At 50.0% G+C, this 11,868-nt stretch overlaps 2 protein-coding genes across 2 annotated transcripts in view; one reads left to right on the forward strand and one right to left on the reverse strand.

Annotated features, from left to right (window-relative positions):
- Zcchc3 (zinc finger, CCHC domain containing 3) overlaps nt 1–2,715 on the reverse strand; it is a 4,423-nt gene extending 1,708 nt beyond the window's left edge. Inside the window, exon 1 of the mRNA XM_013010659.1 lies at nt 2,685–2,715. Within this exon, the coding sequence (XP_012866113.1) occupies nt 2,685–2,715 (31 nt within the window). The remainder of the gene's footprint in view (nt 1–2,684) is intronic.
- A 2,827-nt stretch (nt 2,716–5,542) lies between these two features.
- The window catches only part of LOC105981469 (chromosome unknown open reading frame, human C20orf96), a 10,467-nt gene continuing 4,141 nt past the window's right edge, over nt 5,543–11,868 (forward strand). The window contains exons 1-5 of the mRNA XM_013010660.1: nt 5,543–5,602; nt 6,181–6,277; nt 7,569–7,681; nt 10,259–10,417; nt 11,037–11,136. Of these exons, the coding sequence (XP_012866114.1) occupies nt 5,543–5,602; nt 6,181–6,277; nt 7,569–7,681; nt 10,259–10,417; nt 11,037–11,136 (529 nt within the window). The remainder of the gene's footprint in view (nt 5,603–6,180; nt 6,278–7,568; nt 7,682–10,258; nt 10,418–11,036; nt 11,137–11,868) is intronic.

Below are 11,868 nucleotides of genomic sequence, written 5' to 3' on the forward strand. Positions count from 1 at the left end.
CCCGCCTCCCCCTTTTCTCCCCCCACGCCGTTTTCCCCTCGGCGTCCCGACTGTAGCCGGCCGCCCCGTCCTGCCCGCCAGTGCAGCTTCCTTCCTCCGCACTCCCCCCAAGATGTGCTCCGCGGACGCAGCCCCCCCGCCCCCCGCCGGGGCTGGAAGGAGTCGGGGTCGGTGGGCGTCCGTCTCCGCCGCGCCTTTTCTACCTAAACCCACACACAAAGGCCTCCGCCCGCGCCCCGCGCCCCCCGCCCCGCCCCTGCGCCAGGTGCATGGGAACAAAGACAGACAGACAGAAAAGTGGACCGGACAGTTTACCATTGTTGTGCTTTTTTTTTTTTTTGCCTTTTAAACATTTCATTATTAAAGTTTTACTGTCTCAGTACACCTGTCCATTACACGTGTGTGTGTGTGTGTGTGTGTGTGCTTGAACTGGAGCTTGAACTCAGGGCCTGGGCGCTATCCCTGAACTTTTCTTCCCCCCCCCCCTCCAGGCTAACACTCTACCATTTGAGCCACAGCTCCACTTCCAGCTTTTTGGATGGCTAATTAGAGATAGAGTCTCAAGTATTTTACTGCCCCGGCTGGCTTCGAACCGCGATCCTCAAATCTCAGCCTCCTGAGTAGCTAGGATTACAGGCGTGAGCCCGGTTTGTCCACTGCTTTTTGATAAGTTTCCAAATAAGTTACATTTGCAACGTGTTGATGTTTTGAAAACTCTATAGCTGGCCCGGGTGAGTCATGCCAGTAATCCTAACCACTCTGAAGGCTGAGATCTGAGGAAGATCCTGGGTGGACAAATCTGTGAGACTCTTAATCTCTAATTGACCTGCAAAAAGCTGGAAATGCGAGCACCGGTGGCTCACACCTGTAATCCTAGCTACTCAGGAGGCTGAGATCTGGTTCACAGTTAAAAGCCAGCCGGGGCAGGAAAGTCCATGAAACTCTTATCTCCAAAAAACCACTAGAAAACCGGAAGTGGCACTGTGGCTCAAGTGGTAGACCACTTGCCTTGAGCTGAAGAGCTGAGGACAGCGCCAAGGCTCAGAGTTCAAGCCCCACGGCCGACCAAAAAAAAGCTGGAAGTGATAAGAGGTTTTTCTCAAGCGGTAGAGCTCCAACCTTGGGTGGAGGGGAAGAGTAACAGCAGCATGAGAGGTCCTAAATCCCAGTATCAGCCCAAATGGGAAAACAAAAACAACCCAGCTGTATGGTATTCATCATGAAAATGAATATAAACCAGCAGGTTGCTGGTTTTATCCCTGGAATCTTCTCTTCCAATAAATCTTCTCTTCCTGCCCCCCTCCCATACACACAAGAAAGAAAAAACGCAGGAGTTTGGAGACTGGTTAAATCCTGTGGAGTTAATAGACAGGCGCCCACGTTAGGAAGCTTTTCTGCTTCATGCACTTTGCTTCTGACACTGTGAAGGCGAGTTATTTGCACAGATGCCACAGGAACTTGTTAACCACTCAGAACCACACAGTGCAGGGCATAGCCAGCACCAGTTAACAATGGGTACACCCTCGTGGTTAGATTCCCGTGATTGAGTGAATGGGTTTAACACCACATTCTTCTAGTAACTTTGAATGTGTTCTTTGAGACAGGGTCTTACTAAGTTGATCTCAAACTTTGTCTTCCTGACTCAGTTTACCCAGTACACCAGCCTGGCTTAATCTTCCCAGCTCTCCTTCCTTTTTTTTTTTTTGTCGGTCCTGGGGCTTGAACTCTGGGCATGGGTGCTGTCCTTCAGCTCTTCAGCTCAAGGCTAACTCTCTACCACTTGAGCTGCAGCACCACTTCCGGTTTTCTGGTGGTTAATTGGAGATAAGGGTCTGGGGGACTTTCCTACCCAAGCTGGCTCTGAGTTATGATTCTCAAATCTCAGCCTCCTGAGTAGCTAGGATTGCAAGCATGAGTCACCGGCTTGCTTTTCTTTTTTCCTTCCTTCCCTCCTTCCTTCCTTCCTTCCTTCCTTCCTTCCTTCCTTCCTTCCTTCCCTCCCTCCCTTCCTCTCTCTTTTTTCTCTCCTATCTCTCTCTCTCTCTCTCTCTCTCTTTGCCTGCCTCCCTGCCTGCTTGCTGCTTGCTTGCTTGCTTGCTTGCTGGTCTTGGGCATGAACTTGAGATCTGGGTGTTGTCCCTTTGTATTGTTTTGTTTCTCTCAAGGCAAGTACTCTACCACTTGAACCACAGCTACATTTCCATTTTGGTAGTTAATTGGAGATAACTGTCTCATGAACTTGCCTGGGTTGGCTTTGAACTGCACTCCTCAGATTTCAGCTTTTCTGAATAATTACAATTACAGGTATAAGCCACAGGCACCCAGTTCCCGCTGTGTGTGTGGTGTATGATGGTGTGTGGTGTGTGTATATGTGTGTGTGTGCGTGTGCATGCTGGTGTTACATCTTAAACTCAGGGCCTTGTACTCTTGCTAGACTTTTTCCTTCAAGGTTGGTGCTCTACCACTTGAGCCATGCCTCCACATCTGCCTTATTGCTGGTTAATTGGAGATAAAGTCTCAGATATTTGCCTGCTGAGTCTAGCTCCAAACCAAGATCCTCAGATCCTTTAGATTGCAGCCTTCTGAGGAGCTAGGATTATAGGCATGAGTCATGGTGCCCAGCTCCTAACTTGCTTTTGAGAAAGAGTCTTGGCTTTGAACCATGATCCTTCTGTTTCTGCCACCTGAGTTGTTGGGATAATGGGTGTTCCCCATCGTACATTTTTTTTTGTTTTGTTTTGGCTTTTTTTGGTTGGTCATGGGGCCTGAACTCTGGGTCTGGGCCTATTCTTTAGCTCTTCAGCTCAAGTCTAGTGTCCTACCACTTGACCCATAGCACCACTTTGGCTTTTTTTTTCTTCTGCTTATGTGGTGCTGAGGAATCGAACCCAGGGCCTCATGCATGCGAGGCAAGCACTCTACCACTGAGCCAACTTCCCAGCCCCTGTTTTTTTTTTCTGCTTATGTGGTGCTGAGGAATCGAACCCAGGGCCTCATGCATGCGAGGCAAGCACTCTACCACTGAGCCAACTTCCCAGCCCCTGTTTTTTGTTTTGTTTTGCTTTTTGATGTTGGTCCTGTGGCTTGAACTTAGGGCCTGGATGTTGTCCCTGAGCTTTCTTTGATCAAGGCTAGTGCTCTGCCACTTGAGCCACAGCTCCACTTCCAGCTTTTTGGTAGTTAATTAAAGATAAAGGTGGTCTGGATTTTCCTGCCAAGGGTAGCTTTGAACCTAAATCCTTAGATCTCAGCCTTCTGAGTAGCTAGGATTATAAGTGTGAACCACCAGCGCCCGGCTTCCTATACTTTTTGTCATTTTATTAATTTATTTTTGTCAGTTGTGGGGCTTGAACTTGGTGCTGAGCTTTTTTTGTTGTTGTTGTTGTAGGGCTTCAACTCAGAGCCTGGGTGCTATCCCTGAGCCTCTTTGTGCTCAAGGCTAGAACTCTACCACTTGAGTCATAGTGCCACCTCTGGGTTTTGGTTAATTGTAGATAAGAGTCTCATGGGGAGGCTTTGAACCACAATCCTCAAATCTCAACATCCTGAGTAGCTAGAATACAGGTATGAGCCACCTGCCTGGCTATCTCTGAGTTCTTTTGATCAAGGCTAGTCCTCTATACCTTTCAGCCACAGCACCACTTCAGATTTTCTGGTGGTTAACTGGAAATCAGAGTCTCACAGACTTTCCTGCCTAGGCTGGCTTTGAACCGTGATCCTCAGATCTTAACCTCCTAAGTAGCTAAGATTACAGATGTGAGCCACTGGCATCTGGTCCTATGCTTTTTAAAAGATATATAAAGTCAGGAGTTTTGTCCTAGTATTTTATAGTAACATCCCCCTATTGAAGTTTAGATGATTTAAACTTTTTTTGCTCCCTTCCAATTGTTTTTGAAATGAGAATGCACTTTAAAAACCTCTCCATCTGGGGCTGGGAAGGTGGCTCAGTGGTAGAGTGCTTGCCTTGCATGCATGAGGCCCTGGGTTCGATTCCTCAGCACCACATACGCAAAAAGAAAAGAGCTGGAAGTGGCGCTGTGGCTCAAGTGGTAGAGCGCTATAGCCTTGAGCTGAAGAGCTGAGGGACAGTGCCCAGGCCCAGAGTTCAGGCCCCACGACCGGACCCAAAAAAGAAAAAAAAACCTCTCCATCTAACAAACCTATTGTGTCTGGAGAGCAGTGGAGGTGTGTGTGTGGGGGGGGGGAGTAGGACGGTGGTGATACTGTACACTGTGGAGGTGTGCAGTCAGGAGCTGTGGCTAGATCTGTGTGGGAGGACCAGTGGGTTTAAGGATGACTCCAAGAAGAGAACTTCCATTTTGAATGGGAGAAGATTGTTTATGAGGACAAAGCATGATACTGAGTTGCCTATTGGGCACCTAAGTGGAAATGTTTCAGTAGCCAGCTGGGGTGTATGTGGCTGGAACTGAAGAAAGTGGTCCGACCTACAGATATGAGTCTGGGTGGCAGGTCGTCACAGATGGCATCTCAAACCATGAGGCTGGAAGGGAGCATGAATGGAGAAAGATCAGACCAAGAAAAAGAGGAGGGTAGCCGGGCGCTGGTAGCTCACGCCTGTAATCCTACCTACTCAGGAGGCTGAGATCTGAGGCACACACACGCACACACACACACACACAACTAGCTATTCAGGAGGCTGAGATCTGAGGATCACTGTTCAAAGCCAGCCCGGGCAGGAGAGACCGTGAGACTCCTATCTCCAATAAACCACCAGAAAACCGGAAGTGGCGCTGTGGCTCAAGTGGTAGAGCGCTCACCTTGAGCTGAAGAGCTGAGGGACAGCGCCCAGGCCCAGAGTTCAAGCCCCAGGAACGACAAAAAAAAAAAGAAAAAGAGGAGTCAGGCCTGAACTAGTTATTCAGGAGGCTGAGATCTGAGGCACACACACACACACACACACACACACACACCCTTGGGAGAAGAGGAAACTTTAAGGGAGGCTGAAAAGCAGACTGGAGGCTACTCAAGGGAGAAATTGTTTCAGGGAGAAATACAATACTTCAGGATCTTGGTGAGGACAAACTAAAGGACATTTGAAAGCAAGGCTGAGAATGGGGGCGCGCTAGGCTACATTCTGCCTGGGGGAAATTGGGCCCCCATTCCGCCCCCTCCGCGCTCCGTAGTTCGGCGTCTCGTTTCCGTGGAGACCGAGACTCGGTCTAGCTGGCAAGTTTGACCGTCTTGGGTAACTGTTGGATCCACTCAGAGACAAGGAAGTTAGAGAAGACGAACGGGAATAGCAGAAGGATAGCGCCTATTTTCCTTCTATTTTTCCTAATGGCGAACATCTCCCAGATGTAAGTGGGGGGGGGGAGGGAGGGGAGAGAGGACACAAAAGGGCCTGGCCAGAGAGGTGAAGTGCGCATGCGTGCTTTTTTGCTACTCAAGCGGCAGCCCCGCCTTCCCGTCACTCACATCCCCGACCCCGCCCCCTTACCCTCACCCTGGAGACTCCAACTCCACTTCAAGTTTGCCTCTTGGAGCTCTTTGTGCCCAGGAAGATGGAAGTTCCCTCCCCCCCATGTCCACTCTTTACAGATCTAGACACTCCGGAACGCCCTCTACCATCCCCCTGCTCCAGGTGAGTCCAGGAGGGCTTGAGCAGGATGGGTGTGTGTTGGGGGGGGGGTACCTGGCCCTACCCTCTGCTTGCCCTCAACTCCCATGGCATGAGACAGGGTCTGAAGACTTGAAGTCCAGGTCCAGCCGTGACCCACATTTGCTGTGCGACCTGGGGCAAGTTGTGGGACCGCAGTGCCTTCATTACCTTGTCAGAATGTAAAGGTGCTCTCCTGAGCATGATACAGAGTCGCCTATTGGTCTTTGCTTGCTACTCAGGTTTCCTGAGGGTGATGGTTGGGTTCTTCTCAAGTCTGCTGTTCTTAGCACCTTACCGAGCGGCTTTCCTTAAGAAATTCTGTTGGCTAATTAAAAAAAGAAAAAGAAAAAAGTGACAGCCAGCATTTATGGACTTCCTTACCACATGCTTTAACTCACACAGATTGGGTTACAAGATCCACCTTACAGGTGAGAAAATAGAGGCGCAGAGAGCTAAAGACATTTGCTTCAGGGCTTAGGTCTCTGAAAAGGGCAGGGCTGGGAGTTGACCCCGTCTTGTGGAGGGACTGTGTTCCCTGGTTGGATTATGTTCCCTGGCAGAAGTCCAATCAGAAATTGAAGAAATGGATGCCCCCACTCCGTCGAGCCGAAAGCCACAATAAAAGCAAATTGAAGACTTCAGTTAGAGACCAGCAAGGTAAGTACAAGCACTTGGGGCTGGTGTGAGTGTTGGGGACCAGCTAAAGTATCTAGCATTGAGGATGTAGCTGGTACCATTCCAAACACCCTGAGGTATAACGCCTTTTTAAAAAAAAATTATTTTTGTAGTATGAGGGTTCGAATTCAGGGCCTTGCACTTGCCAGACAAAAGATCTACCACTATGCTGGTCGCCGGTGGCTCACGCCTGTAATCCTAGCTACTAAGGAGGCTGAGATCTGAGGATTATGGTTCAAAGCCACCCCAGCTTCAAGAAAGTCCATGAGACTCTTATCTCCAATAAACCACCAGAAAACTGGAAGTGGTGCTGCGGCTCAAGTGGTAGAGCGTTAGCCTTGAGCTGAAGAGCTGAGGGACAGCATCCAGGCCCAGAGTTCAAGCCCCACGACCAACCAAAAAAAAAAAAAATCTATCAGTTAAGCCATGCTCTAAGAGTCTGAAAACCTCCTCTTCCTCCCCAGCCCCTATCTACCTGGAGGCCAGGCTGGGCCCTCCATTCTCCTACTTCTGCCTCCCTTCTAGCTGGAATTATAGAAGGTACCATCATACTGGGCCTCATGGTGGCTTCTTGCCCTCTTCTCCCCACTGTTTTACCCGACCTTCCTATCTGTCAGGTTGAGAGAGCAGGGATTTGGACTTGGGCTGCCAGTGTCTGGTTCTCTTGTGGTCCCCTGCTGTATCAGTGGTTTACAGGACATGAACAGTGTGAGTTCTGTATTCTTCTAGCCAGGCATTTGGGGGTGTGTGTATCTGCTTAGTTTATCTTAGCATTTCCATTAAGGCTTTGAAGTTTACTCTTCCAGGGGGAGGGTCTGCCCTTGTTAGTCTATCCTGCTCTTGGCCTATCTCTATGGTGACTCCTTTCCCCTGGGCCTGTCCTGGCCCGTGGCAAGGCCTGGAGTGGGGTTGGAAGCTTCTTGATGGGTGGAAGTTTCATCATATGATAATATCACATCTTTTTTTTTTAATTTTTTTATTTTTGCCAGTCATGGTGCTTGAACTCTGGGCCTGGGCACTGTCCCTAAGCTCTTCAGCTCAAGGCTGTTGCTCTACCACTTGAGCCACAGCACCACTTCCAGCTTTTTTTCTGCTTATGTGGTGCTAAGGAATCAAACCCAGGGCCTCATGCATGCGAGGCAAGCACTCTACCACTGAGCCACCTTCCCAGCCCGATAATATCACATCTTAAGGCTGTGAGTAGCTGGAATTGGGCCTGGGCCCCCTCACCCTCATTTTCACCCTCTCTCTTTCCTCTCCAATCTGTTCACAGTGGTGCCTGCCAGGGCCAACTTGTCAACAAGCCAGCTGAAGAACTTAACAGAAACACAGGGAAGGGAGCAGCCACAGGCCTGGAAGATTCAGGCCAGACTCCGGTTAATGCGGGTAGGAGGAGCATCTTCCCCAGTTCCGGGGACAGGGACATTGTGCTCTGTACTGACCACTTCCTGGGGGCCAGGCCCCACTCATTTCCTCCTCACAGCAACCCCTTGGGTGTGTTTACCATGCCTATTTTACAGATTGGGAAATTACGGTGCAGGGACATGTAAGAGGTCACACAACCAAAATGTAGCAGTACCAGGTGTGCAGACCAAGTTCAAGGTTTGCTGCTGTCTTTAGCCTCAGGCTGGCCTTGAGTGCTTCGATCCTTCTGTCTCAGGCTCTGGAGTGGGCCTTGGGCAGTATAGGCTGACTGGAGAATTTGGAGTAGAGCAGGGATATGGTGGGATTTAGGTTTCCACAGCAGTCCTTGGGCTGCCTTTGCCTTGTAGAAGCAGGAAGGAATTAGGGAAGGGAGCAGAAACTACCCAGTTGATTGGTTGTTGGAGATGGAGGATTTCAATAGTCTCAGGATGATGATTTAGTCCACCTGTAATTCTGCAGAGAGAGCCTAGTCTATGCCAGGGAATTGGGGATTAGACTCGACTAAGGCACTTGGAGTTCATGCAGTTTGCAGCTTATACTTTTTTTGTCTGTTGTGGGGCTTGAACTCAGGGTCTGGGTGCTGTTTTTGAATCTCTTTGTGCTCAAGGTTAGCACTCTACCACTTGAGCCACAGTGCCACTTCCAGTTTTTGAGTGGTTGATTGGAGAGAAGAGTATCACAGGGACTTTTCTGCCTGGACTGGCTTTGAACCTCCATCCTCACATCTCAGCCTTCTGAGTAGCTAGGATTACAAGTGTGAGCCAGCAGTGCCCCCCCCCCCATACCCCTAATCCAAAGGAAAAACCTACCAAGCAGAGAAGACCCAGTCAGGCAGAAAAGAATTGGACTTGAACAGGAAACAAGCAAACTGATCATAAGAAAAATACTCAGGTTAGGCAAGAAGTCTTAGGAGGAAAGTAAGTTGGGAAAGGGATTGTAATTGCCTGATTGTGGATGGAGGGAAGCATCTGGAAGGAAGCAAGGCAGAGCGTGGTGACTAAAAAGTCTACCCCAGTCATCTGGGAGTGGGCTGTGACAATAGTTGCTACTCCTGGTACTGCCCAGTGAGGCAAACTCTGTGAGCCTGGGGCTTGGTCATTTATTTCTTCACAAGCTGTTTCTGCTTATTTTTATCTAGGAACAGGGAGGTAAGATAGAGTGTGGTGGCCGGGAGCCCAGACCTGGATGCTAACAGCCCCACCATGCGTGGCCTTGGCTAATAATAATGCCCACCTCCTCAGGCATGGCGCCGGACACAAATCAGCACTCACTCAATTTGCATTGTTCTGCAAGGGGCCTAGGAGCTGGGGGCTGGGAAAGGACAGAGGGAGAACAGAAGGAAGAAAAGAGAGCACAGATAGGCCAGCAGCGGAGGGTGAGAGCCAGAGGTGTATCAGGTATTGTCTGTCAAGCCATATGGAATGAACACTAAATGACTTGCTTGTGACTTTTTCTCTAACAGCAGCTTTCTGAAGCAGGCAGTAGTTATCAGCAGCATTAGATTGAGTATAAATGGGCTCTAAGAGGTTAATTAACATCTGTGGCTTAGATAATACTGAGATTTGAACTAAGGTGTGTTTAGGCCTCACATCCCAGGCACTCCATTAAGGCCATTCATTCTGTTCTTGTTTTAGTGTAGTGGAGAGACCCAAACTGGGGCTTAGGAGCCCAGCTTTCCAGTCCAGCACTACCAGTTCTTGGCTGTGTGACATTGAGCAAGTCACTGAACCGCTCTGAGCTTTGCTGAACCTCCATTTACCAGCTGGAGGATGAGCTGACCCTATGGGCACGATGCCAGGCTGCCTGGCATGGCTCAGGCCCTCAGTTGTGTGTACCTGCTGAGAGTAACCATAGGCAGGTCACTGAACTCTTCAGAACTCCTGTTTCCAAGCCGGCGCTGTTTTCTGATGAGACAGGATATGGGGGCCAATTCATCTTCTCCAGACTTGGCCCAACACCTCTGCCACCTTCTTAACCTACCTGGGGCCTTGTCATTATTATCATCATTATTTCTACATTACACTGGTTCCCAAAAGCCTCTGAAAACAAGGCACTGTTTTTTTTTTTTGGTCGGTCCTTGGACTTGAACTCAGGGCCTGGGCACTATCCCTGAGCTGCTTTTGCTTACACTTTACCACTTGAGCCACAGGGCCACTTGTGGCTTTTTCTGTGATTAATTGAAAGTAAGAGTATCATGGGCTTTCCTTCCCCGGGCAGGCTTTCAATCGTGATCCTCATATCTCAGCCTCCTGAATAGCCAGGATTACAGGCGTGAGCCCCTGCGCTCAACCAAGGCACAGCTGTATGTGCCCACAGAGCTGGGCCTGCGCCCTGCTCAGAGATGTGAATCACTGCAGAGTAACAGGGCGCCCCATTTCCTCCCACTTACCTAGACAATGGGGAAGGGCAGTCCTGCATTTACATGGGAGAAGCAGAGGGGGTGGGCCGGCAGGCGGAGGAGCGGCCCCCAGGTTCTGCAGGACCCCCCTCCTTCCTGCCCCCCTCTGACTCCTCCCATCTTTGCCCTGCAACCCGCAGTCGATGGTCCGCAATGAGCGGACCGCCTTCCAGGAGCTCTGCAACCATGAAGCCTTCCTCACCAAGCTCAACCAGGATCTGGTGAAGACCGTCCAGGACATGGAGGACGCCACGGCCCTCAGTGTGCGGGCGTTGCTGCAGCAGCACCACGTCCTCGGGGTGAGGACGCCGCCTCCGCCCTCCCGCAGCGGGCCGCGCTGCTTTCCCAGCCCCCGAGCGCCCTCGCCTGGCTGCTCCCACACCTGCACGCGCTTCAGGCTTCCTCCAGCCTGAAGGCCTGGCTCTCCTTCCTCCTACATTCTATGACACTCAGGGTCACCGGGAGAAGACAGTCCAAATCTCCCCTTAGTGACACGGGGGTAGGGTGGGGATTTGGGGAGCCCGGAGGGGATTTCTGACCCAGACATGGGGAGCATTAGGAAGGCTTCCTGGTAGAAAAAAAGTATTTTGGTTGAAATCTGCACAGAAGGCATTCACTGGTAGACTGGGAAGGGTGCTGGAGTCCTGGGGAGCAAGGCTTCCTTCCCCCCACCCCCTCCAAAAAAAAGATCCATATGCTGCTGAATATGGCTGAATGATATGGTGTGAAGAAAGGATCAGAGAAAGATAAGTTTAGCCCTGGCCAGAGCCAGTAAGGCCTTGTCAGCCAAGGTAAGGAGTTGGTTGGGTTTCAGAGTTAGATGTTTCTTCTCCAATGGGGGTGGGGTTGGAGGTCCGGGCTGGGGACTCCCTGAGGAAGCCTGGGAGCTATGCTGAGCTGACCCTGCCACACTTACAGAACATCATCAACATCTTGGAATACTTCAACAAGAAAAGGGTACAAGAGATGAATGCCGAGCTCCAGGAATGGGAAGAAAAGGAAGAGCAGAAGATAAAATGTAAGAAGCTTCCCACCCTGGGCCTTTAGCTTTAGATCCTTCACCCTGTACCTGCTCTTGACATCTTGTCCCTTCTCAGCAGATGGAATTGCTAGAATGCTGAGCTAATGGCTTACTGACAAAGCCCAGAGTGCTTCCCAGGCCTGCCTGGATTAAAAAAAAAAAATGAGTTGCAAGGTTTGAACTCAGGGCCTGGGCATTATCCCTGAGCCTCTTTGTGCTCAAGGCTAATGCTTTACCAGTTGAGCCACAGCTCCCCTTGTGGTCTTTGAGCGGTTAATTGGAGAAACAAGTCCATGAAGATTTTTCTGCCTGGGCCAGCTTTGAACTGCAATCATCAGATATCAGCCTCCCGAGAAGCTAGGATTACAGGCATGAGCCAACAGGCACCTTGCATTTTGATGGCAACACTTACTTGGCTATTATAACCATTTTATGGATGAGGCCAAAGCTATGGGAAGTTATATAGCTGTAAGCCTGAATTCAATCCCAGCCTGCTCTGCTTCTTGTCAGTACCCCTCTCAGAGTTACATAGCTGAGCCAGGAGCTTTGGGCTTTTATTGTGCTGTGGTTCCTTTTCCTGAACACATTAGATGTCTTCTGAAGGAGGGGTGGTGTATCAGACAGCACAGACATTGCTGATCCTTTCTGATGGAGGAAGGCAGGGACAGACTTTTTTTTTGGTGCCTGTACTAGGACTTAAACTTAGGGCCTGGAATTCTTTTTTTTTTT

This window comes from Dipodomys ordii, unplaced genomic scaffold, assembly GCF_000151885.1.
Source record: "Dipodomys ordii isolate 6190 unplaced genomic scaffold, Dord_2.0 Scaffold13, whole genome shotgun sequence".
NCBI lineage: Eukaryota > Metazoa > Chordata > Mammalia > Rodentia > Heteromyidae > Dipodomys > Dipodomys ordii.